The sequence below is a fragment of the Pseudonaja textilis genome, chromosome Z (assembly GCF_049901715.1).
Source record: "Pseudonaja textilis isolate UNSWEBS1 chromosome Z, rPseTex1.2, whole genome shotgun sequence".
Taxonomy (NCBI): Eukaryota; Metazoa; Chordata; class Lepidosauria; order Squamata; family Elapidae; genus Pseudonaja; species Pseudonaja textilis.
The window spans coordinates 18,827,792-18,854,367 of record NC_142008.1 but is presented as its reverse complement, the minus strand read 5'-3'; the positions used below and the strand labels follow the sequence as shown (position 1 = coordinate 18,854,367).

The following is a 26,576-nucleotide window of genomic DNA, read 5'->3' as shown; positions in this document are numbered from 1 at the left end:
CATAACAATAAGGAAGCTTCAATCCAAAAAGAGATCACTTTGATGGAAAAACAAATCTGGTTACGTTGCAACTTCGAAAGCCGATACAAAAATTTATGCCACCAGATAAAAACTGAATGCACCAATTATCACATTAAACAAGAGGAAAACCTTCTACGCACCAATTCCACCCGCGCTTTCTACAATTTTGTAAACAACAAACTAAAAGACTCAAGGTCCACCCCACCCCTGAAAGGACCTAATGGTAAAGACTGCAACAACGACACTATTAAAGCCAACCTTTTTAACACATTCTTTGGCTCAGTATTTGTAAACAGCAATGGATCATGCCCATTATTTCCTAGTTGAACCACAGACATCTACAATGATCTAATACATATCGATTTTACAGTAGACAATGTTGAAAAAACACTACACAACCTAAAACCATCTCTATCTATTGGACCAGATGGAATATGTGCCTACTTCTTAAAAAAGCTATCCACTACCATAGCCGAACCTCTAAGCATAATCTTTCAGGACCAGCTCCTTGCCAAAACTATGGTCACAAGCCACAGTCATCCCCATCTTCAAAAAGGGAGACCCCAGCCTAGTTGAAAATTATAGACCAATCTCTTTATGCTGCGTCACCTGTAAAGTCATGGAATCAATTATTAACCAATCCATTATCCTCCACTTAGAGACAAACAACCTACTCTCTAATAAACAATTTGGTTTCAGAAAAAAACTATCCTGCAATCTGAACTCTTACACTGCAAAAACATATGGACTACACAACTCGATCAGGGCAAAGCAATAGATGCAATCTACACAGACTTCTGTAAAGCCTTTGATTCAGTGGTACATGACAAACTACTCCTAAAACTGAAATCTTATGGTATCTCTGGACACCTGCATAACTGGATAGAAGCATTCCTGTCAAACAGACAACAAATGGTCAAAATTGGGAGCATCCTATCAAATTCTATACCTGTCAACAGTGGTGTTCCCCAAGGCAGTGTTCTAGGACCAACTCTCTTCATACTCTACATAAATTACCTCTGTGATCATATCAAGAGCAACTGCTTCATTGATGATGTAAAGCTATTCAACACCACTGACAATGCTGCTACCCTTCAAAAAGACCTCAACTATGTGTCAGAATAGTCAAACAAATGGCAACTTCAAATCTCAACAAATAAATGCTCTGTCTTGCATATTGGCAAAAAAAAATTCAGAAAATAAAATACAGGCTGAATAGTCAAGACCTTGTTGATGATCCAAACTCTGTCAAGGATCTTGGAGTACTCATCTCTAATGATCTAAGTGCTAGAGCCCACTGTAACTACATAGCCAAAAAGGCATTAAGAGTTGTTAACCTAATCCTATGTAGTTTTTTCTCTGGTAATATTACACTACTAACTAGAGCATACAAAACATTTGCTAGACCAATACTCGAATACAGCTCATCAGTCTGGAACCCACATTACGTATCTGATATTAACACAGTTGAGAAAGTTAACTCAAGATTAATCGCACCAAACTTGATTGCAGGAAATACAACTTCAGCAACAGAGTGGTCAATGTCTGGAATACTCTATCTGACTCTAAGGTTTCTTCCTCAAACCCCAAAAACTTTAACCTTAGACTTTCTACTGTTGATCTCATCCCTTTCCTAAGAGTTCTGTAGGGGGCGTGCATAAGCACACCAACATGCCTACCATCCCTGTCCTATTGTTTTATTTTTCTTATATGTATTCATGTATTCATAACTATGTTTTTACTTATACCTATTACCTTGTAAGCAATTGACAAACCAAATAAAATAATAAATAAATAAATAAAATAAACATAAATAAATTACCTCTCCGAGGTTTGAGTAGCAACACATTCTCCTTCTGAACTAATTATTGAAATAGAATAAGGCCAAACAAGGGAAGAACTGGGAACAGGCATTTTAATCATCATGTAATCTAGAAATATCCAGATTTTCAAAGAAGAGTATACAGAATACCTTCAAGACATGCCTGCGCTTCTTTTAGTCTTTTTTTCCCAGCAATAGAGAGCAAGTGAGACAGCTGCCCAAAACTGCGAACGCTAATAGTTGATCCTTTAAGAAGGAGAAGTGGCTGTCCATTTTTGTCTTTTTCTTGAGACTGAACAGTTTTTTCACTGAAAGAATAAAGTAATAATTTAAAATGCAGTAATTCTTAATAAATAAACATAGTTTGTTTTTCACTGCAGTTATTCCAATATTCACTGCAGTTATTCCAATTTTTAGTCATGTATACCAGTTTCTTCAATCATATACTCTATACTTTTTTTATATATAGTTTTTTTTTTCTACTTTGGGCAGAGGATGTGAAACCCAAGTCTTGAAAACTGAAATACAAATTCAAATCCTCTTTCTCAATGACCTTTTTTCAATCATTTTCTCACACTGATTTTAATCCATCTAACAGTAGGATCTTGCCTTCCAATAAAATAGTGTTTGGTTTGAATGTTAATTCTTTTAATAACTTATCAGAATTAATCTATTAAACATTGTGAGCTGTCTTTTAAATATAACCTGAAATTACAGCTGGAACAAAATACAGATGCTATACTCCTGAGGGGTCAATCTCATCAGGCTAGAATAAACTCTAATATGAGGTCACTGCTTAGGTTGCCAGTTAGCTTCTGAAACCAATTCAAAATACTGGTTGTTATCTTTAAAAGACATCATGGGATATATCAGGCAAGAACTTGCCAGAATGGAATTCTCTCCTGTTCTAGGAGAAAAATAAAAAACAGGCCTGTTGTAGGTTCATGTTCCTCATGTGGTTCATGGGGCAAGGATTGGCAGTTCTTTTTGGTAGTTACTTCTACTTTGTGGAACAAGGTCCCCCAGAGGTATAGATGACCTTGATCTTGCTAACATTTCATAAACAGATCAAAGCAGTCTTATTCAAGCGTGTGTATTTGGCCCTTAATTTCATTTGCTTAATTTTGAATGGATAACCATCATGTTTATTGTTAACTTTGTAAATTCATTATTTTTTACATACTAGGTTATTTTGTTTGCTTTGATCATGTTAATGTTATTGAGTTTGCTAAGAATAGGTTATACAATAAAATTATGTTTCCTTAAACTAAAATTATTATGTTTTATAATAATAATAATAAATTGCCTCAATTTGCTATCTTTTTTGTATTTTGCATTTTTGAACTTTTTATTATTGTCTGTGTCAACAGCCTTAAAATAATGATTATTTCTGCACAGGAAACATTGCGAGCTTCATTAATCAAACCATTTAATATCCCATTAATTCATATACAAAATCTAGAAATTACATGGCATCTATTGGTTTTTCAAAAAGAATATAACGGATCAGCTTTTCTAATGCTGGGTTTTCCAGCATTTTGGATGATAATTCTCATGATTCTTGATCTTCATTTCATGGTAATTTTTATGACATGGTACAGACAAATACATCATAGGCACATGTAGCCAAAGTTAAAATTTATTTCTTTTTAGATTTTTATCCCATAGTCCTTGACTTAGGACCATTTGTTCGGCTACAAAAATCACTATGATGTTGAATGAGGTGGACTTGTGATTGGTCCACAAATTACATCATAGTGTTTCTACAATCACAATTGAGATCAGGGTGCCTGGGCCCATCTTGTGATTATAACATTGCAGTGCATTGCGGTCATGTGATTGCAATTTGCAACCTTCCCTACCAGCTTTGCAGATGACACTAAACTGGCAGGAATAGCCAACACCCCAGAAGACAAGCTCAAGATCCAAAAAGATCTTGACAAACTTGAACAATAGACCCGATCCAACAAAATGAATTTCAATGTAGAAAAAAGCAAAGTTTTACATTTAGGCAGGAAAAAGAGCACAGATTAGGCTGGAATGGAAGAGATTGGAAGAAAGTGTGTCAGCTTGGTGAGATGAACTTTTATTTATTATTTCTTGGAGAGAACACCCTGAAAAAATGAAAGTGGACTAAAAGTGAAGAGGAAAGAGCAGTGTGATTAATTGTCAAAGTGAAAGTTTTGTCCTCCCCCCTTTTTATTGGAATTTTGAACTGTTTTACTTTAGGCTGGACTGATACTTTTAATCTTTTTATTTATGTTAGTATTTCTTTCTTTTTTTTAACAATCCTTTTGAAAATTATTTTTTGATTAAGACTCTTCTGCTTGACTTAAGATTTATTTTTCTCCCCTTAAAAAAATGGGGGGGGGGGGAGATTTTACTTTTTTTTTCCTTTTAGTTCCTGGTTGTAGATTGAGAAGGGGGAAGTGAAAGTGAAGGAAAGTAAGTAGCACTGCCACCCAGAGGCTTGGATACATTGTTTCTTTTTCCTTTCAATAGTTTGTATTATAATCAAGGACTCTGAGCTGTGCATTGGAAAAGATAGAGATGAGCATGGCAGTTTGTTTATTCGGGTGCTCATTTCTGAACAGATAGCTGGAGTTTGGAGTTGAAGTTGCAAGAAAGAAGATTGAAGTGACCTTGAAAAACTCTGAGCTGATTTATCAAAGAGCCTTGGATATTTAGCGGCAGACGCTTGTTTTATATTAGAATTGCTTTTTACCTTTTGCCTCCCTTTCTACCCCCCACCACCACCAAAAAAGTGGGGCTCTTTTTTTTTCTTTTTAATTGGATTTTAACTTTTTAAACCAGGAACTACAATGTAAACCTTTTATTTTGGTTTTCTTTTTGTTTATTAAGAGGAACATATAGAATATTTTTCTTTTTGCCTTTTTCTTTTCTTTTCTTTACATCTACCATTGCAAATAATTGGATTAAGGTATACAAGTGCCTGAAGAGTTTCTTTTTCCCTTTTATCTTTGGAGTGGTAACTGTTTGCCTTCGTTTTGTTTTTCTTTTCCTTTTTCCTCTTTTTTTTCCTTTTTTTTATCTCTCTTTCTTTACAGATAAGCATTACAAGATGAGTAGAAAGACAACAGCCCCAGCTTCTTTGATACCAATTCCCTAATCATCTGGAGGACAACAATCTATACAGACAATATTACAACATGAAAAAGATGATCATACAAGGAATTCAGAAAATTGAGCAAAAAATTGAAAAGACAGATGAAAAAGTGTAAAATATTCAACAAATGATGATGAAACATGAAGACAGATTCAAAAAAAATGAAGAAGATATACAAAGAGATAAGGAAATTGGAGATATTGATACTCGTTTGAGCGATATCGAAAAGGGCAGGGGTGAATCATTAGGATGGGAAATAGACAAATCAGAATTTTACTTGATTTCAAAATACAGAAGAAGGGAAAGGTGAAAACCTTGCTGAAATAATGGCAGAAATATTGGCAGCAGCACTGGAAATAACTAAAGAAAAGATGATGGATGGGATGGATGAAGTGTTTCGTGTCTTTACAAGATATGCAACGAGGAATAGACTACCAAGAGAAGTTCACATCAGATTTACTAAGAAGATTATTAAGACACAGATACTCCAGGTGGCAAGAGAGAAAACACTAAAATAGAAAAATAAAGAAATTGTGGTGCTGAAACAGATACCAAGAAGAGTAAGAGAGATGAGAAGAGAATATTTATTCTTGACTAAAGGGCTACTTAAAAGAGGAGTAAACTACAGATGGCTGATGCCAGAAGGCCTTTTGTTCACTTGGCAGGAACAAAGACACAGAATTGACACAGTTGGAAAAGCTGAGTTATTCTACTTAGAATATTTTAGAGAAAAGGAGGAAGAAGAAAGAAAGGAAGAGTCACTAATTGAATTCCAAGAGGAGTGTATAGCAGTAATTGAAAAAGATAAAGAAGAAGGTGCAGTAGGTGGTGAATCCAGAGAACAACGAGAATTGAGATCTACTAGAACAATAAAACCCTCTTATAAAGCTTAATATGGATGAAAGAAAACTGATTACAATTAACATAAATGGACTTAATTTGATTATTAAAAGAAGGAAAGTATTTCACAAATTAAATTAAAATCTGCATACAAGAGGTACATATTAAAAAGCAACATGAATATATACTAAAACAAGGAAAATTGGGGAAATTATTTACATTGCTGGCACAATCGAAAAAAAGAAGTGTGGCATTATATATTAAAGAAACAATTTTGGCAGAACTAATTTATACAGATGATGATGGAAGGATTTTGATGATAATGGATAAAAGCGTTAAAACACTTTTAATTGCAATTTATGCCCCGAATGATAAACAAGAAGAATTCTATAGGAAATTACATACAAAAATAATTGATTTGGACTATGTTAATATCTTTATGATGGGTGATTTTAATGGAATAATTAATGACTGGTTGGACTATAAAACACAGAAAGCAACAAAGAAAGTTAGAAAGATACTACCAAAATCCTTTCTTCGAATAACAGAAGAATTTAATTTAAAAGTTGCATGGAGAGAGAGAAATGCAGAAAGTAAGCAATATACTTTCTATTCAAATAGACATACATCCTGGTCTAGAATAGATATGATATGGATGTCAGCAGAATTATTGACTAATGTACGACAGATTGAAATAGAAACAAGCACATGGGCAGATCATAATCCAGTATCAGTTATCTGGAAAGGATACAAGAGGAGATCTAGATGGACTCTAAATAATATGATTCTGCAGGAAAAAGACTTTAAACAGAAAATAGAAAAAGAACTTGTTTTCTTCTTCAAAGAAAGTAGAAAAGAGGATACATCTTTACAGAATCTCTGGGATACAATGAAGGCCGACACAAGAGGCTTGATAATAGATTATACTAGGAGAAGAAACAGAAAACAGAAAAAGACATTTTTAACATTAAAGAATGCCTATAAAAGACTGGAAAAAGACTTACAGAAGTCCCCACAAAAAAAGACATTAAAAATAAAATGGATATAATTAAACATAAAATGGGACTAATGGAAAAAGAGGAATTAGCACAAAAAATTAAAAGTGCGAAACAGAATTACTTTGAAGATGCAAATAAACCAGGCAGATGGCTAGCTTATAAATTGAGAAAGGAAAGAGAAGCAAGAAGAATTAGCCAATTGATAAAGAAGGACAGGTTTATTATGGAAATGAGAAGAAAAAAATTATACAAGATTACTATGGAAAACTATACTTTCAAGAGAATACTCAAGCAGAAAAAAATCAAGCAATATCTTCAGAAAGCGAGCTTACCTCAGATATCCAAAAATATTGAAACAATGTTAGAAGGAAGTATAACAATGATAGAACTAACAGAAGCCTTAAAAAAACAGAATGCTGGGAAAGCTCCAGGTCCAGATGGTTTGCCAGCGGAATTTTATAAGACTTTTCAGGAAATATTGACATCTCCTAGAAGTTATGAAACAAGTTATATTAAAGAAAAGAATACCAAAAACATGGTCAGAAGCGTACATTACACTTATACCGAAGGAAGGTTCAGACCTGCAGCAAGTTAAAAATTATAGACCTTGTTAGTGTTTGGGGACAAACCCCCAAGCAGAGTATGCAGCAGCAGTCAAGCCAGGCAGCCAAATGAGAGAGGCTGGGCCCAAGAGTATACACACACTGGAGACAAAACACTGTTTGTTGTTTTAAATAGTTGTTTAATCCATTCAGAGTATAAGCATTGTCAATCAGTCCATATGTCATTCACAAGTATATCCATCCAGTAACTTAGTCCATTATACTAGTCAGTACTATGTCCTTATCTGCTTGTAAATCTTCTCCTCCCGATACCTTTCTCTCGAAGACAACGCTGAGTATACACAGGATATCAGCTCACCAAGGAAATAGTCCTTTTGTTCAGCAGAAACGGTATCCAGCACAGTAGCCAACAAACAGTATCAAGCAGACGTCTCAAACAGGAGTAAGCAGCAGGCAGAGCAGAGAGACCAGGGAGACCAGTGACCAGAACTGTTACGTTTCTCTTACTGCCTTTTATTGCTGCTTGCAACCGCACCCTTAATTATCTAATTACATTGCAGTTTGGTGCTTAAAGTTACAAACACTTAAACCTTGGTTTATATATTTATTCACCCAAACCTAGTTGGTGTATCAATATACCCAACATTCTCCCCTTTTGGGTGACATAAATATATAATACCCTTACAATCTAAACCCATACTTTTCACAACTCTCTAGGTGCTTAATGGCACCTTGGGCTTTAGTAAAATTATCAGCTATATTGTCCTCCGACATGCAGTACTCCAGCTGTATCATTTTACTCTGTACAGATTGTCTAACGTTTAGGTATCTTAAATCTGTATGCTTGCTCCTAGTTTTTACTGCAATATTTGTGGCCATTTGAATTGCTGCCTGATTATCTTCATGTACAATTATAGGATAATTTACAGTTATACCCATATCATTCATCATTTGTTTATACATAATTAACTCAGTACATAATAGCGATAAACAGGAGAATTCTGCCTCCATAGTAGACAAACTTATATGCTGTTGTCTTATTGACTTCCAACCTATTAATGTCTTACCCAGCATTATGGCTGTTCCTGAAGTCGACTTTCTTGTGTCTCTTTCTGATGCAAAACTAGCATCTGCATAAGCACTCAGTATTAGATCACCTTTTGGTTCTAGATACAGTGCATGGTGTAATGTTCCTTTAAGGTATCTTAAAATTCTTTTTAAAGCATTCCAATGACACTGAAGTGGATCATTATTGTGTCGTGCCAGTTGATTAATACAATAAGCTATATCTGGCCTTGACCAATTGCTAATGTATGATAAGCTACCAATCAAAGATTGATATAATACCTTATCAAACTTGGGACTTTGAGCATCCATTTTGCAAATATCCTGACTCATTGGAGTCTTTGCAGGCTTACAAAGTTCCATCTTATAATCTATTAGCAATTTAGATATCTTATCTTCCTGAGATATCTTAAAACCTTTCTGTGTTTTCAGTATATTCAGACCTAGATATTTCTTTATCTCCCCTAATTGCTTGATTTTTATTTTCTTAGCTAATGATGCTATTATTTTATTTGCTTCATCATTAGTCTCAGTAATCAAGGCAATATCATCAGTGAACAATAATAATAATGATATTTTACCATTTGTCTCCCTTTTAAATAGACATGGTTCGGCTAAACCAGCTTTAAACCCTATATTGTTTAGTTCCTTTACAATATACTGGTTCCATTCATAGCCAGATTGTTTAAGACCATAGAGGCTCTTCTTTAACAACCAACAATCATTATTATTTTCACCTTTAAATCCAATAGGCTTTTTCATATATACAGTATGTCTTAGTGGAGCGTGCAAGTAAGCAGTTTCCACATCTAGATGGTTAACTATATATTTCTTGCTTGCTGCCCACACTAAGGCTGCCCTTAATGTTGCTGCTTTAAGACTAGGTGCAAATACCTCATCATAGTCATTGGCACTTTGTCTAAAACCTTGGGCTACTAATCTTGCCTTATGGATTATATTTCCATCCTTATCAGTTTTTATCTTAAAAATCCATTTGCAGCCAATGGGTTTTATATCACCAGGTAAACTCACATTTTCATATACTTTCATATCCTTTAAGGATCTCAATTCCTTATTCATTGCTGCATACCAACTTTCCTTATCTTTAGTAGGATACCTTTTTATTTCATCCACAGTATATGGAACTCTATTTTCCTGGCACACTGTGTTAGCCTGGTATCTATCAGGCAGTCTAGATATTCGTGTAGTTCTTCTGGGAATTACAGGGCTTGTATGAGGACCTTTTTGAATTACTACCTGTTCATGTTCCTCAGCTTGCTCAGCTATTTCTTCCTTTATGGGCTCTATCTCTTCCTGTACTTCTCTCTTTACTTTATTCTTAAAGTTACAGGGATAATTAATGGGATTTCTATAGGATTCAATAATTACTTCTTTATTGTTATCCTGTTCTAACTTATCCCATCCTACGTGCTCTAGAAATTGGGCATTGGCACTACATAACACCTTAGATGTGCCTTTCTCCCAAAATCTATATGCCCTATGGTTTGCTTGGTAACCAACGAAGAATAATTGTTTAGCTCTGTGTTGCCCTTTACGCCTGAGTTGTGTAGGGATATGCACCCATGCTGGTGCACCAAATGTGTGCAGATAACTCAGATCAGGCTTCCTGCCATGCCACATGGTGAATGGTATTTCACCAGTAGTTGAGTTAACAACGTTGTTCAATATGTTATTAGCACACATTGTGGCCTCCCCCCACAAAGAATCAGGTAATCCAGAATCAGTTAACATTGTTCTAACCATTGCCTGTAGTGTTTGGCCTCTTCTCTCAATAAATGCGTTGTGTTGTGGTCTGTATGGTGCAGATTTCTTACGCTCTATTCCAGCTACCTTTAATCTATTCTGGAATTTGCTGTTAACAAATTCCGTACCATTATCTGTCACCAGGGTTATCAGTTGCCGTTTAGTCTTTCTTTCTGCAAACTTTAACCAGTTGAAGAAATGTTGATATGTTTCAGTTTTGCTTTTCATTAGGTAGCAAAACCCATATCTAGAGTAATGGTCCATAATGCTCAGTATATATCGAGCACCCCCCATACTGGGTTTCTTTGGACCTATAATGTCTGCAAATACTACTTCTAAAGGTTCTTTAGTTTTGAAACCATTTAGCCTATTTGCAGGCAATATTTTACTCTTATCTTCACAGCAGACATTACAACGCAAATATTTATCACAAGGTTTTAACCTTATTCCATCAGATAACTCTACTGTACGTTTTAGCATTTTAAAATTTACATGCCCCAAACGCCTATGCAATAAATGGATATATTCATTATGAGGCTTTATATTGTTAAATACAGTCTGTGCCTCCCCTTTCTTACTATCATGTAAGACATACAATGTTCCATTTAAAGCTGCAGTTACCCTTTTGTTATCTTTTTCAATTATGCAATTATTATCCTTAAATGTAATTACATAACCTAGTTTGTCTAATACCCTCACAGAAAGCAAGTTCATCTTTAACTGTGGTACATACAACATTTTTATATCCTGGTTTAAGCATGGACAGTATGCAATACCTTCACCCTTGGCCTTGAGGTTCCAACCGTTAGCAAGTGATATATGTTGAGAGCTTGTAGACATTTTTATAAATTTTGTCTTATCTCTCGTGATGCAGTGGGATGCACCACTGTCCACCACCCATAAATCATTCTTCACATCACAGTTGCTAAACATGGCTAGTTCAAAGGATTTCTTTGGCTTTTTTACATTCTGGCCTTTTCCTTTTCTGCAGAATCTTGCCAAATGTCCTCTGCCTCCACAATTAAAACACTTTTTAATTGTGTATGCCGTCGAAGATAAATTCTCTTCTTCCAGGTGCTTTACTTTACTAAGTTGGTTTCTTTCAAGCTTTGAAGATAATTTCTCTTCTTCTCTCAGCTGGTCACGTTCACACCTTCTTCTGGCTTCTTCTAATAGCCTGCCGGTAATGTCAGTTAATGATAAACTGTCTTTTGGCAATACCTCTAAAGCCGTCACATAATCATCATAGGTTTGATGTAATGAAGACAGTATGATGTATACTTGTTGCAACTCATTAAATATAAGCTCTTTTTCTTGTAATTCCTGAAAAATGCTTTTCATACAGTTTAAATGAGTTAACATGTCTCCATTCTTCTGGAGATGTGTTCTAAACAGCTTCCGTGTAAGATTGATATGAGCTCCTACACTGTCTCGAACATAAATCTTCCTGAGGTTCTCCCAGCAGTTTGCAGCATTTTCCTCTCCACGGATATGGATGAGTTGCTGGTCTGAGAGAGTCAGTCCTATGATGCATAAAGCCTGCTCATTCTTTCGTTTATAGTCTTGAATCTTTTTGTCATCCTCTTCAACATTAGGATCTAAGTTAGATACATCTGGTGGGTTTGTTATTATGTCCCACAAACCTTCTCTTCGTAGAAGTAAACTACATTTCATTGACCATGAAACATAGTTTGTTCCATCTAGTCTGGATATCATGGACAGATTTGGCAAATTTACTTGTGCCATTGCTCTTCAGATATATAACTATTTAACAAACAGTTTGTTTTAACAGTAATGTGCAACTCACACCAACTCTCTCTGCTATATCCTGGTTAGTTAGACTGTGCACACTGGGCCCATAACCATTGTTAGTGTTTGGGGACAAACCCCCAAGCAGAGTATGCAGCAGCAGTCAAGCCAGGCAGCCAAATGAGAGAGGCTGGGCCCAAGAGTATACACACACTGGAGACAAAACACTGTTTGTTGTTTTAAATAGTTGTTTAATCCATTCAGAGTATAAGCATTGTCAATCAGTCCATATGTCATTCACAAGTATATCCATCCAGTAACTTAGTCCATTAACTAGTCAGTACTATGTCCTTATCTGCTTGTAAATCTTCTCCTCCTGATACCTTTCTCTCGAAGACAACGCTGAGTATACACAGGATATCAGCTCACCAAGTAAATAGTCCTTTTGTTCAGCAGAAACGGTATCCAGCACAGTAGCCAACAAACGGTATCAAGCAGACGTCTCAAAAAGGAGTAAGCAGCAGGCAGGCAGAGCAGAGAGACCAGGGAGACCAGAGAACAGGACTGTTACGTTTCTCTTACTGCCTTTTATTGCTGCTTGCAACCGCACCCTTAATTATCTAATTACATTGCAGTTTGGTGTTTAAAGTTACAAACACTTAAACCTTGGTTTATATATTTATTCACCCAAACCTAGTTGGTGTATCAATATACCCAACAGACCTATATCTCTATTGAATTCAGACTATAAAATCTTTGCTTCAATTTTGGCAGAAAGACTAAAAAGATACTTAAATATTTTATTCATACTGATCAAAATGGATTTCTGCCAAAGAGACAAATCAAAGACAATATGAGAATCATTTTGGATACTCTGGAATATTATGAAGCACACCCTGAGAAGCAAATGGCTTTGATGTTTCTAGATGCTCAAAAAGCCTTTGACAATGTGAGTTGGTGATTTATTTTACTGCAATTGATACAAATGGGCTTTGGTAAGAAATTTATCCAAACCACTGAAACAATATATCATGAATAAACTGAAAAGGTGATGGTGAATGGAGAATTAACAGAATCCATAGATATAAGAAAAGGGACAAGGCAAGGCTGTCCATTATCACCTCTGCTGTTTGTGTTAACACTGGAAGTGTTGAACAGGAATATCAGAGAAGAAAAAGAAATAAAAGGAATGAAAATTAAAAAAGAAGAGTATAAATTGCAAGCATTTGCAGATGACCTGGTATTTATATTAGAAGACCCAATGGAAACAACACCCAAATTAATAGAAAAAATAGAAGAATATGGAAAAGTAGCAGGTTTGAGACTAAATAAAGACAAAACAAAGATATTACCAAAGAATATGTTAACAAGACAAAGGAAAGAGTTGGAAAAAAACTTTAAAAATACAGATCACGAACAAGGTTAAATACTGAGGGATTTATATTACAACAAGATGCAGTATCCTGAAGGAAGATAACTGTTAAACTCAAACAGCAGATTGCGATAGACTTGATGAAATGGGAAAACTGCAACTATTATTGATTGGGAGAATATCCACAATTAAGATGAATATATTGCCTAGAGTTTTAAATTTATTCCAGACAATTCCTATTCAATTAGGGAAAGAGTTTTTTGAAAATTTAAATAGAATTGTGTTGAAATATATTCGGCAGGGTAAAAAAGCAAGAATAAAATTACAGCTGTTACAAGATGCAAGAATAAGGGGAAGATTTGCCTTGCCCAAATAGGAGCTGTATTACCAGGCGACAAGTTTGATGTGGGTAAAGGAATGGATAACACTAAGGAACAGTAGATTATTGACTTTAGAAGGTCATGACTTGCTGCTGGCAAGCCTTTCTCTGGTATAAGGGAACTAAAACACAGGAGTATTTTAGAAGACATTATATTCGTGAGGCAGTGTTTCTGAGTTGGGAGAAAATTAAAAGACAATATTAATTAAAAATTCCAACATGGATATCAACTATTGAAGCTTTTTCTTATCTAATAATATATAAAAAGGAACAAACAGTTAGATATGGGGAGTTATTGAATGAAAAGGGTGAACTTAAATCTATGCAAACATTGCAAGAACAAGGTGTAAAAATGAATGTTTTCTTATTTGCAAATACAATCTAGGTTTGATAAAGACTCCAAGGCAGAAGGTATTTATGATAAGTTGACTGACTTAGATAAAATTTTGATGGGTACTGATGAAAAGATAATTTAAAAACTTTATGGACATCTATTAGAATTTAAATTGGAGGAGGAGCAAGTTAAAGAAACTATGATTGCTTGGGGGGGAAATTTCGGATATGGGATTGATTTGGAAAAATGGCAAAAATTGTGGTCTCAAAATTATAAAATGACAATGTCAACTGCACATAAAAAAAATTGTATAAGGTGTTTTACAGGTGGCACCTACCCCCGACGAGACTTGTGAGAATGTTTCAGAATAAATCGGGATAAATGCTGGAAATGTAATCAGATACCTGGTTCATATTACCATATGTGGTGGACATGTTCAGACGCAAAGAAATATTGGACTAAAATCCACACATGGTTGGAAAAAATGATAAAACAACATATAGACTTTAAACCAGATATCTTTTTATTGGGAGTCATACTGGACATATACAATGAACTGAAATATTTGATTGTAAATGTTTTAATATCAGCTAGAATTGTATTTGTGAAGAACTGGAAAAATGACAAAATACCTATGCAGGAGGAAGTTATCAAAAAAATTATAGACTGTGCTGAAATGAGTAAACTGACATTTGAAGTTAGAGAACAAGAAGATAAGCAATTTTATAGGAAAAAAGTTCAGAGAGGAGCAACTAAGATGACCAAAGGCCTGGAGACTAAGACATATGAAGAACAGCTGCAAGATTTGCGTTTGGCTAGTCTAAAGGAAAGAACAATTAGGAGTGACATGATAGTAATATTCCAGTACTTGAGGGGCTTCCACAAAGTAGAGAGGGTCAACTTATTTTCCAAAGCACTAGAGGGCAGGACAAGAAACAATGGTTGGAAACTAATCGAAGAGAGAAGCAACCTCTAATTGAGGAAAAACTTCCTAACAGTCAGGACAATTAACCAGTGGAACAGCTTGCCTCCAGAAATCGTGGGCGCTCCATCATTGGAGGTTTTTAAGAACAATCACATATCTGAAATAATATAGGTTCTCCTGCTTGAGTAGAGGTTGGACAAGAAGACCTCCATAGTCCCTTCTAGTTCATTCATTCTAAAATAAAGCTTCCCACAAGCAAAATCAGTGGAAAACTGAAGGGAAGATCACAAGTCGCTCCTGCTGCTTTTTTCCCCACTATGGAGTAGGAGATCCCAGGGATCTTATCTTCTGTTGCAAAGGTCCCCCCTCCCACAAACGCACACAATTACTTGTACCTGCCTGTTGCTGTTGCCTTCCCACGGCCCATCCATGGGAGCCACACACTCCTTATCTCTTCCCACTTGACTTAGATGCTTCTAGGGTTATAACACAATGGAGATTGCCAGTATTACCATTACTAAGCAACACAGTCATGTGATGTGACACTGTATGATACACTGCTTAGCAATGGCAATCCTCACTTTAATTTCCATTGTAACATTAGGATTAGCTGTAGCATTCATACTTAATGTTTCTATCTCCTGTCTCTTTCTATCTTTCTATCTGTTAAATGGGTTGGACTGAGAGTGCATGATTGGCCCAAAACCATTCAATCAGTTTTATGCCTATAGGAGAATTAAAACTGTTTCCTGATTTTTAGCTCAGCATTTTAGTCACTTTTTTAGAAACAGTCTCTTTTTGAACTCCACCTATTATTATGAGTATGTTCCTTACATCCTTCAAACTATCTTGACTAAAACAAAGGGTTGCTAATCTGAAGATCTGCAGATATCAATAGCACTTAGATTTATATACTGCTTTACAGTGCTTTACAGATGCAAATTATGCATATCTATTAAGATATCACAGGGCAAAAAGATCCAAATCAGAGCCTAAAGAAAACAAAATCAGCACTAATAAAAAAAATCTTTAAAGGTATCTTGAAGACGTATTTTATTCTTATACTGTATATTCTGGGAAGATTGATGTGGCCACTCACCTGACATCATAGCCTGCTTCAAATGCAGATGGTTCTAGTTTTGTATGCCATTCAAGTGGTTCTTTAAAGACAAACGCTGCTTCCTGAGGATGCTTGCCACTAAATGTTTCTGTAAACTTGATAATTTCATTCAAAAGAGATTCATTCAGGGGGGTAATTTCTAAGGTGCCCGTTCCAGATCCAGCTGCCGTCCACTGAGCTGCTCTAGTCAAGGCTATTCCCATGGCTTATGACCATCCCAGAATCTTGGCAGAAAGATGCTAAAAACAAGAAGGGAAACATACAGACCAAAGTGTGTTATGCTGAATATATGTTGAATATACAGTACACTACTTGCTCACAGCCGCTTACCAGACTGAGCCGACGCCGGTTCGCTCCTTAGTTGTTAGAATCTAGGAAGATACGGCCTAGTCCGCCGCTCTTTCTGTTGCAGAGCTAGCGCCGCTGGTTGCCATAGGGACGTTAGTTCTTCGGTTGCTAGGAGCTTTCTCCTGCAGTAAACAACGTGCGTGGTAGGCCGGACCCACCCCTTTCTTTCGCGCCGGAGTTCTTTGCCGCCGTTCATTGGTTGTTTTGGATTCTACCCAGATGAGGGTCCGCCGTCCTTGGGACAATGTGGCTCCACCACATTTCCTTTCTTCCTTAACCGATTGTTTGAGCTGTCAGTCATCTCCCTCTCGCCTTTACATGCACGCTCACGCAGGGTTGGGTTTTTTTTTTTTTTTGCTGCTTCTGCGGATTTCTTAATTGACTTTTACTGTTATCCCGTTTCAGTGACTTCGTCAAACGAATGGGATGGCTGCCAGCACCCAGAGGCTGCGTGGGACGAAATGCACTTCCCATGATCCCCAGTCAACATATCAAATGGAAAGAGTTAGGGGCATTGCAATGCAAAATATTTTGAGAAACAGCATGTTGAGCAGACTAGATCACCAATTCGGGCAGTTATACAGTATTAGCAGTAGGAGCTTGGCTCTTCAGTTAAAAATAAACGGAGTGGGGGCTAGACTTCTGATTTGCAATGATTTATTATGTATTATTTGTATTACTTCATCACATATGTATTGCTGCCCACCTCACGTAGTAACTGGGCGGCATACAAAATAAAGTACAAATACATGCAAACCAATTAGAAAATGACTACTTTAAATTTAAAAAGTTAGACAAAATAAGATAAAATGAAAGATATATTTCTACGGCTTTTTATGTCCTAAGTTTAATTATATAATGTTTCTTGACATTTTTGAACTTCAAGTTACATATACTAGTTAAATTATGATTTTACTTTAACATTAATGTAAGGCAGGATGAATTTGATAAATTTTAAATCCCACCTTTTCTGAAAATGGTTAGATATGTTTATAGGATTGCTAAAGGAGTACAATTTCCAGTATATCTATTTTTACAAAAGTATTTAATACTGCCTTATGAATTAACTTTACTGAAAGAAGTACTTATATGAGAGAATTTTCTGTCATGTATCTGTTCTCTCTATTTCATTAAAAATCCTTATCAAGTTAAACATTTTTTTTCTTTTTAAAAATATACACAATAAAATACAGTGTAATTCTAAAATGAATACTTTGTGAGCCCCCACCATGGGCCTTAATCAGGACTGTTTTCTTTTTTTAAAAAAAAGTGCATTCAAACTATTTATTTATTTATTTATTTGATTCCTAGCATCTATAGAGGTCATGCAATCACTGATATACAAATTTAGTTTAAATTAAAAATAATAATGACAGTTTTTATTAAATCTACATATACTGTAAATCTTGCAATGGTTTTTTTAGAATATTTTAGGTGTGATCATAAATTATATATATATAATTTATATTTGCATTACCCAGAACTAAGTATATCATTTTTTCCTTGAAAATTCTTTCCATGATTATTAGAATTAGTTCCTCAGAGATATCTATAATACCAGGTTTGTTGCAACCAAAATAAAAACAATCTTACAGAACTTTAACATGAATACAATTAAACTAAATATAAATAGGTAAATAAATAAAAATAATGAAGATTTCTGCTAAAATAGGACTATATATGCATTGCTAAGTTTAATACAGAAGAATGATGTGGAATCAGAACATTTATTCCAGAAAGCACAGATAGTTATAAGTATTTTAGTGATCCTTACTATTTATAAATATGTCTACAGACATATTGAAGAAGTGAGCTGATCAGCAGATGTTCCATAAGCCAACATTTGCGTAATCAATGTTTTTTAACAATGAATTAAGGCATCACTGAAATGACCTTGGACATATGTCCCAAATTCTTCTATATTCTTTTCCCAGATTTCTTAATATCATAATTTATATTTAGCTGTATTGATATATGATCTAAAATGAAACAAAAATTAGAACAATTAGAAAGTTGTTCAATAGCCTAGGCTGCCAATTCTATTATTATTATTATTATTATTATTGACCTACTCACTTTTCTTCCCTAATAGAGCTTCATAAAAGGAAGGTTTACCTATGAATGAATGTTGGATAACATCTGATGATAAATGCACCCCCCAGGTACTTTAAAGGTATGGAAATCCACTTAAATCTATTTTAGGGCTTATTGCATTCTGATAAGATAGTGATTGGCGTTTAATTTACTAGCACAAAGGGCAGAGCTGAATTCTGAAGAATTAAAGCCTAATGTTATAGAAAATGCAGAGGAGACATTTCTTAAATTCCTCTTTAGGTACAAGTATTTATATCTATTTGTAAGTAAAGTAATTCTTGGAAGCTGTAAACTCAGAACAGAGGTGACTGCTATAGTTTTCTTTGATTCATCGAGGGAATCAAATACTACAATTTACAGCGTGTAGGTAACTCAGCTTGTTAGAAAAAGGTTGTTTAAGATTGTAAATTGCCCAGAGTTACCCTGTGGTCAGGTGGACAGCCAATAAATTTTACAAATAGATAAATAGATGGAGATAGATAGATAGATAGATAGATAGATAGATAGACAGACAGACAGACAGACAGACAGACAGACAGATAGATTAAAGATGAAGGTGAAGAAATGTAATTCATACTGCAGCCTACCTAAATTTATATGTTTATTTCCTTTAGAAAAAGATAAAAATATTGTGCTCAAGATTTATAGTTTTTTAAAATCCAATTTTAAAAGTCTGAAATAATAATTTTTCTGCTTTATGAAAAGATGCCAGCCTTAGTTGCCACTGAAACATCAGGACACCAAAAACCCTAGACCAGGGCCTCTCAAGCCTGAAAGATCATAACTGCTTGACTCATGATGAACTTGAAAGCCTATATGAGTATATTGCTCTTCGTCATTTTTCACCTCAGTCTACAACAAAGAGCTCCACAGAGTCTTATCCTGAAACCACGCTAGATTGAAGTTCTCTTCCTCATTCTGATCTCCTGCAATGTGTTTACCCAAATATGCTCAATTAGCAAGGCTGATTGACCTTGCACTCCCAGGAATCCTCAAGACCCAAAATACTGCCATAATCAGCAAAAAATTATATTCTGCAAGAAAAGTAGCCATTCTGTTATTAGGCAGGGTTTTTTTTTCTTAGCCTGCACATTGTACATAGTGAAAGCTGTAGCTAGAAATTAATGCTATACATTTGTAAACCTTAAAGATAATAAATAGATATGCAGCACTCTTGAGCAATGACTACTGAAATCCAAACACCCCCCACCTACAGTATCAGCTCTCTTAAGATAAAATGACAAATAAATAAAATATCCAGTGATGAAGGCAGTTTATAATTTCTCAGATGATTGTTATTCGCTAACTGGTTCCCAATTCGATAACATTGATAAAAGAAGTAACACCTAATCTAAGATAAATGTAAGATTTGGTTCATTGTTTGACATTTCTATGGATTGTTGAGTATTTATTCCACTGCTGCTGAGCTTATGGATCATGGGACACTTTTGAAATTCTAGTTGCTCAGTTGTTTCTATTTCATTTATGTTACAAAATTTCTATGATACCATTCAGAACATCTCTGGCTAGCATATAATATTAAACTTTAAACATAAATATCCATCCCTTAATAGCTAACTTTTCCAAAATAGAGCAACTTTGCCAACCTCCCCACCCCAGTATAAAAATAAATATCAGAACATAACTAATAACGTTTATCCAGGATATAACAGTAGTATGGGATTAAATCAGGTTATTAGCAATAGAATTTAATATCAAAAAAATCCTGTTCATAGTAATAGTAATATTATTTAGTATGTGCTTAGAAATAAGTGCAATATTGGTAGATCAAAAATATACAATGTCAACAACAAAACAACAATAAATGTAAAACATGTCCTACTAGTATTCAATGGTCAGTCGGAAAGATTTTCTAATATTGCACAATCATAATGTAAACCTTAGAAATATAACCAAGAATGTTATTTTGGCTTCATAAAGTTTTTTTTAAATAAAAAAGTGTTTTAAGAACCTATTTTAGATGCAACATGTAGTCAGGTCAAGCATTTTATGAAATAGAAGCATTTAAGATACACCAATAATTTCAGTGCTTATTACAATAAATCTGATAGTATCTATACAATATTTCATAGAACTGTAGTTATATATTTTCCAATCAAAGTTCAGTATGTTATAATTTTTAGTTTTTTTTCTTTATTCTTCATAGCTATCACCACTTGTGAGTCTGCTTTGGGGAAAATGTGATGCTAATCAGACTACAAGATGCTCAGATCCTATGTAGTTTTATTTGATAAGAAGTTTTCAATCCACCTTACAAAAATAACAGTCATAAAAGAATATGTTAATTAAATTGATACAAGGTGGTAGTGTTACATATTTCATTCTTGGAAAATCGTACATATATAGATAATTATGTATATATAGCTTATTTTGTTACACCCATAAGTAAATTAGTTTTAGTGTTGCTGTTTTTAAATCACTGTTTTAAGGCAGAATCATACCAGAGCACATTTTTAAATGAAGCTGTTAGATTGGACAAAAAGGTCCATTTATCTAAATAACCTTGGATACTTACAAGTGTGATTGAACACACAAGAAATTTGTCTCAGGGGCATAAGCCCTCAGTGTACATATAAAAATAACAAAGTGATATAATCATAAGATACCAATATGAGAAAGTAATAGGAAAGATGAGAAGGATAATAGTAATATAGCCCTACTACATGGGTAAATATCCTTAGGCCTGTAGTAGTAGGATGGTATTACTATTATCCTTCTCATCTTTTTAACTTTTTAATTCAATAGCTGTCACCAAATATGGCAACAGCCAATTGCCTAAATACAATTAGGTAGGCCTTAACTTACAAGCAGAATTGGGGCTGGAAATGTGGTCTTAAGTCATTGTTGTCATACATCAAGGAACGCACATGATTGGAAATAATTTTCTCACACTTTCAGTAGTAGTTGTCAAACAAATGTTGCGATTGTCAAGAGAACACCAATTCATTTGAATGATGATTTTTGCTGTAAACTGACACAAAATACCAGAAACCAGAAAAAACATCACAATTCAGTCATGTGGCAGGGGAACTCTGCAACCTGTCATACAGCTCATATGCCCAATATGTGATCCTTTGAACATCAGGGGCAGCTTAACCATTTATCATGGCCAGAGTACTGTAAAGCACCACTTCTGCAGTTGTTGTAACTTTGGTAAAATGACCAGTAATAAGTTGAGGACTACCTATATTATAGTGGAGAACATTTTTTGTCACGCCTGGTTTTATGTTATTACATTCACAGAAGGAACTTTATTGTATTACACATGCACAGGATGACCATCTCATGAAATAAGCTCAATTATTTGATTTTGGTGAATCCTCAGACTTGGGATACTTCAAAACCACCTGGACTTTCCCCTAAGATAGTGGCACATTCACATGCAGCCGCCCTAAGCTACCGGTATTGGTATGTGGTGCTTGGAATAATGTGTATATGGATGTGTGTGCACAGTGTAGCGCAAGGGGAAAAATTTGCCTACACCCACGTAGAGCTGATAACATCGGGCTCGCAAGTCAATTCGGGTTTACCAGCGATTTTCAGCCGTCCCACAACATACCGAACTGCAGGACATGCCTCCCACCAGACTTTGATAAACATCAGTTTGTCTACAGGGGGAAATAGGTCAACAGACGATGCCATAGCTACTGCTTTACATTCTGTAGCGAGCCATCTGGAGAAACCCGGAAACTATGTCAGGATGTCATAGACTATGGTTCAGCCTTAAATACCATTCAGTCGAGCATCCTTATTGAAAAGCTGACTGACTTGGATTTTCCCTCTTCCATCTGCAACTGGATCAGGGACTTTCTGGGGGACTGCTCACAAACAGTGCGGTCTGGATCTGTCATATTCACCTCCCTGATTTCTTAGCACTGGCTCCCCACAGGGCTGTATGCTCAGTCCCTACTGTACTCACTGTACACACGATTGTGTATCGTCTGACCCATCCACTGTGATTATCAAGTTTGTAGATGATACCACCATACTGGGTCTTATTACAGGTGGAGACAAAACAGCGTACAGGGGGGAGGTTCAAAAATTATCCACCTGGTGCTTACAAAACAATCTGAACCTGAACATCAGCAAGACAAAGGAGATGGTGTTAGACTTCTGGAAGAAGAGAGAGGAATCTGTTCCATGTTACATTGAGGGGGACTGTGTGGAAAGAGTTTTCTCCTTTAAATTCCTAGGGGTCTACCTCAGCGAAGATTTCACCTGGAAAATCAACATGACCCAGAAAGGCTCAACAAAGGCTCCACTTCCTCCAAGTCTTGAGAAAAAACAAAGTGGAACAACATCTGATGACCTCCTTTTACCGGTCTACAATAGAAAGCATCCTCACTCACTGCATTACTGTGTGGTATGCTGGCTTAACACTACAGAGTGGATAGAAAGGCACTACAGAGGGTGGTGAGCACAGCACAAAACACTGTGGGCTCTCCCCTGATACCACTAGACAACATCGCTAAGGCTCGTTGCCTTAGAAGAGTGAGGAAAATCCTCAGGGATGACTCACACCCTGGTCACACTTCCTCATTCTCCTACCACTGGGAAGGAGATATAGAAGCATAGACAGTTGCACAAACAGGCTGAGGAATAGTTTTTATCTGTGGGCTGTCAGACTCCTGAATGGAAAATAACCTTACCACAACATAGTGAGTGACTTGCAGGACTGGCCCAATGTGCAATAAGTTCACAGGGTGCAATAGAATTGTGTGTTTGTTAGTAGGATTCATTGGGTTAGGAATTTTCTGTCTTCACTGTGAGTTTTGTTGGGGGTGTGTGCATGAAGGGGGCCAATCTCGTTGTACACATGTTGTACTATGACAATAAAGGTTTGAACTCAGTCCCTCACGAAGCTTTTAAAATTGACCTGTTATTAATTTTAGCTTTATTGACTTCAAAATATAGAGACCGCCGGGAATCAGTCTGTGTTCCATAGCTTTTATAAATAAAAGATGGAACAGCTGTCTGAGTTTGTGCCAGTCCTGTTTTATCAAAAATCCCATCACTCCGAATTCCTCAGTCAAGGCATTCACAAAGAGGAGGCAAAAAAAAAAAAGTCAAAATGGTGACTGGGGCTATTTATAGTCATTTTGGGAGCATCTTCGGGGTTGCCATAACATGGCTGGTTGAAGCTGTGGGAACCTGAGGGGGAAGATAGAGATTGCTGGGGGATGTGTAGCCAAAGTAACATTCTTTCCCATAGGAGACCAGGATGCTCTACCAAGTGTCGGAGAGACACGGTCAAAAGACAGCCAGAATTGGGGCTGCAAGCTGATTGGACCATGTGATGGACATGAGACCTGGAGGAAAGAACTTCAGGTTTTGAATTGGGTGAGGAAAACCTTCGTTCGTTCAGAGTCAGATTTCCTTCAGATGTGCCAATATGACATTCCTGATAAATTCATACTTTGAGGAAACTCCAGGCTTCAGAGTTTGTATTACATTGGGTCTGTTACTTTGAACCCTGGCAGAATCCTACAAGAAGAAAGCAAGTTGCCTTCGAACTATAGAATCACAGCAGTTCTATGAAAATCACTCAATGCTAGTTTCAAATACACCAGAGAAGACTCAGAAATGAATCAGTTGGGTCTGCCCATTTTCAGGAATTGACTGACTGGGAAACTGAATTAATTTAGTCCTAAATATTTTCCGAATACAGAGTGGTAGGAAAGAATGCATTTGTCACCTTTAGTTAGTTTTATCTTTGTGAAGCTATAGTCAAGCTTATGGAAGATAAATACCAAGGCAAATGTTACTATTGTGATCCTTTAAAAAGCAAGGAACCAAAGAAACCCAAAGATTTTAAAGCTCTATTGCTCAGCCTGTGGGATTCCTGATCTGTTGGATCTGCTGAAAGTTCTTTGGCTTCTGTTGGATGGAAATTCTAGGAGTTGAAGTCCCACCTCATCCAAGAAAAGTCAGTTTGTGATGGCAGTTTGAAAGACAGAATACCAAAACACAAATGGTCTCAATTGTGAATTAAGTTGGTTGCAGTGGGGAAATAAAAGTTTTTTTCGGATAGGATTTAGTGTGACATGGGGAAAGTATGTGATTTTCTGAGCAAGTCGTCTAGCCAAGGGATGATGCCTTCAACAATCTGCAAGAAAGAAAGAAAGAAAGAAAGCATGCTTGAAGTGAGACATACTTTTGGGGGAATAATAAATCAAGGATTTATTAATACTCAAGCAGTTGCTTCTCTTCTGCATGACAGAGCAGGAGATTTTGCAGGACATTTCGAGAAATGGGTTCCAGATGGGAATGCATGGCAATGCAGTGTCCAAGATTTAATATGATTTAGAAGAACTTAACCAGTAAAAAAGAAGGAGACAAAATCAGAAGAGCATCTTGTGCTTGTTTTCCCACTTCTCAGCTCTGTGGTTCTATTGGCTTCATAGACAATCACTTCAACATCTGTTTTATAAAGGAGGGTGACAAACAAGATCAAACAAGGAAATCATGGCTGAAGAAGATTCATTTATATCCTTGATGGAATGATGACCTATAGAAACATACCCTATGGTGGTTGTATTAAAATCAGCATGGTCACCTTAGTGTAAACATGAATCTCTTTTCAGAGATTTTTGTGCCTCTTCTTAATACATTGTTTCTTTCGGAGAACTTAAATGTACAATGTATAACTAGTAGAAGCTCACAGGGATTTTTGTTAAATAGATTAGTTAACTAAATTGGGCATTCACTATTTGTTTTATAGGTAATCCTCATTTAACAACCACAATTGAGCTGGAGTTTGCATCATAAGTACATAAGTCATTGCGGTTGTTAAACAGATTATCGGGCCTGGCTTGAAGTTACTACCATTTTATGTTGGTTGTAAAGTAAATAAACTTAGTCATTAACTTGAACATGTGGTGGTTAAGCAAGTTCAATCCATTGCTTGGAACCAGCCCTGGAGAAAAGAAGAGAACCACTATAAATATGTCTCCCCAATTCCATGGGGTCAGTTTCGAAAGATAACATGATAGACAGTATTAAAAGCTGCTGAAAAATCAAGTAGCATAAGAATAGATGCACCCCTTCCATTCTGATTTCACTACAGGTCATCTACAAGCATGACCAAAGCTGTTATAGTTTTCAGGATGAAACCTGACTGAAATGGGTCTAGATTAGGGGTGTTAAACTCGCATTGTCACGTCATCATGTGACGTATCAGGACTTTCCCCCCTTCGCTAAACTAGTTATGGGCGTGGCTAGCGCATGATGCGTCTGGCCCACAGGCTGTAAATCTGACAGTCCTGATCTAGATAATCCATTTCCTCAACTGCAGAATTATTATCTTCTCAACAATTTTCCCAAGAAAGGCAAAGCTGGACAATAGCTATAAAAAGCCATATATTACATATTAATATTAAAGTAATCCCGTATTTTCCTCTTTAAACATCATCACAACAAGGAATATACAATCTGTATGAGTTTATTGCCCATTTGTTCTGCATGTAATTTGAAATGGTCTCGTTCTTCTGCTTTAACACTCTTCTTAAATACATATCTGTGAGGGAGAGGAGTGGTTTTAAAATTTGATAAATAAATAAACTTGTAGTTTAAAATACAGCACCTTTCCTTTTCCTCACTACAGTATTTGGTTTAGAGAGAAGCGAACTTTTACTTTTTTACCATTTTTCCTGTATTTGCCAATTTAAGATACTTCTTTCCACTCAAGTAAGTGTTTCCAAGCAGTTAATCAATCATTGTTATGTTGCATAAGACCTAGTTTATTGTACAAATATGATACAGGCTGCCTGTCTCCCCTGTGAATTTATTTTTGCTTTGGTACATTCCCAGATATATTCTTAACACTCGGGAGATGTTCAGCTGGGATATGGGACAATCCAGTCTACAGGAGTCCAACTAGGCTTGATATTGTCTACCTAAGTCCTACTGCAGCAGCCTGATTTCTGGGTATGGGATTTCACGCCCAGCTTTGTTTTAGGCTGTTGATTCAACAGCTGAGAGTCAGCTTAATTGAGTGGTCAAGGCATTATCCTAGAAAGCAGGAGATTATGAGTT

General features: G+C 35.9%; 1 protein-coding gene and 1 long non-coding RNA gene across 4 annotated transcripts in view; one reads left to right on the top strand and one right to left on the bottom strand.

Annotated features, from left to right (window-relative positions):
- The window catches only part of ODAD2 (outer dynein arm docking complex subunit 2), a 97,543-nt gene extending 81,002 nt beyond the window's left edge, over positions 1–16,541 (bottom strand). Inside the window, exons 1-3 of one of the 3 annotated variants that reach the window (XM_087916877.1) lie at positions 16,410–16,541; positions 16,059–16,318; positions 1,994–2,151 (exon numbers count right to left, since the gene is read on the bottom strand). In XM_087916877.1, coding sequence (XP_087773003.1) covers positions 1,994–2,151; positions 16,059–16,282 — 382 coding nt within the window. In that variant the 5' untranslated portion in view covers positions 16,283–16,318; positions 16,410–16,541. Of the gene's footprint in view, positions 1–1,993; positions 2,152–16,058; positions 16,319–16,409 lie in introns of those variants that run through there. The other 2 variants (XM_026710019.2, XM_087916876.1) reach the window with 2 other exon arrangements.
- The window catches only part of LOC148123928 (uncharacterized), a 37,008-nt gene extending 17,212 nt beyond the window's left edge, over positions 1–19,796 (top strand). Inside the window, exons 2-4 of the long non-coding RNA XR_015740195.1 lie at positions 16,833–16,931; positions 18,520–18,600; positions 19,227–19,796. This is a non-coding gene — a long non-coding RNA (uncharacterized LOC148123928). The remainder of the gene's footprint in view (positions 1–16,832; positions 16,932–18,519; positions 18,601–19,226) is intronic.
- The last annotated feature ends 6,780 nt before the right edge of the window (positions 19,797–26,576 follow it).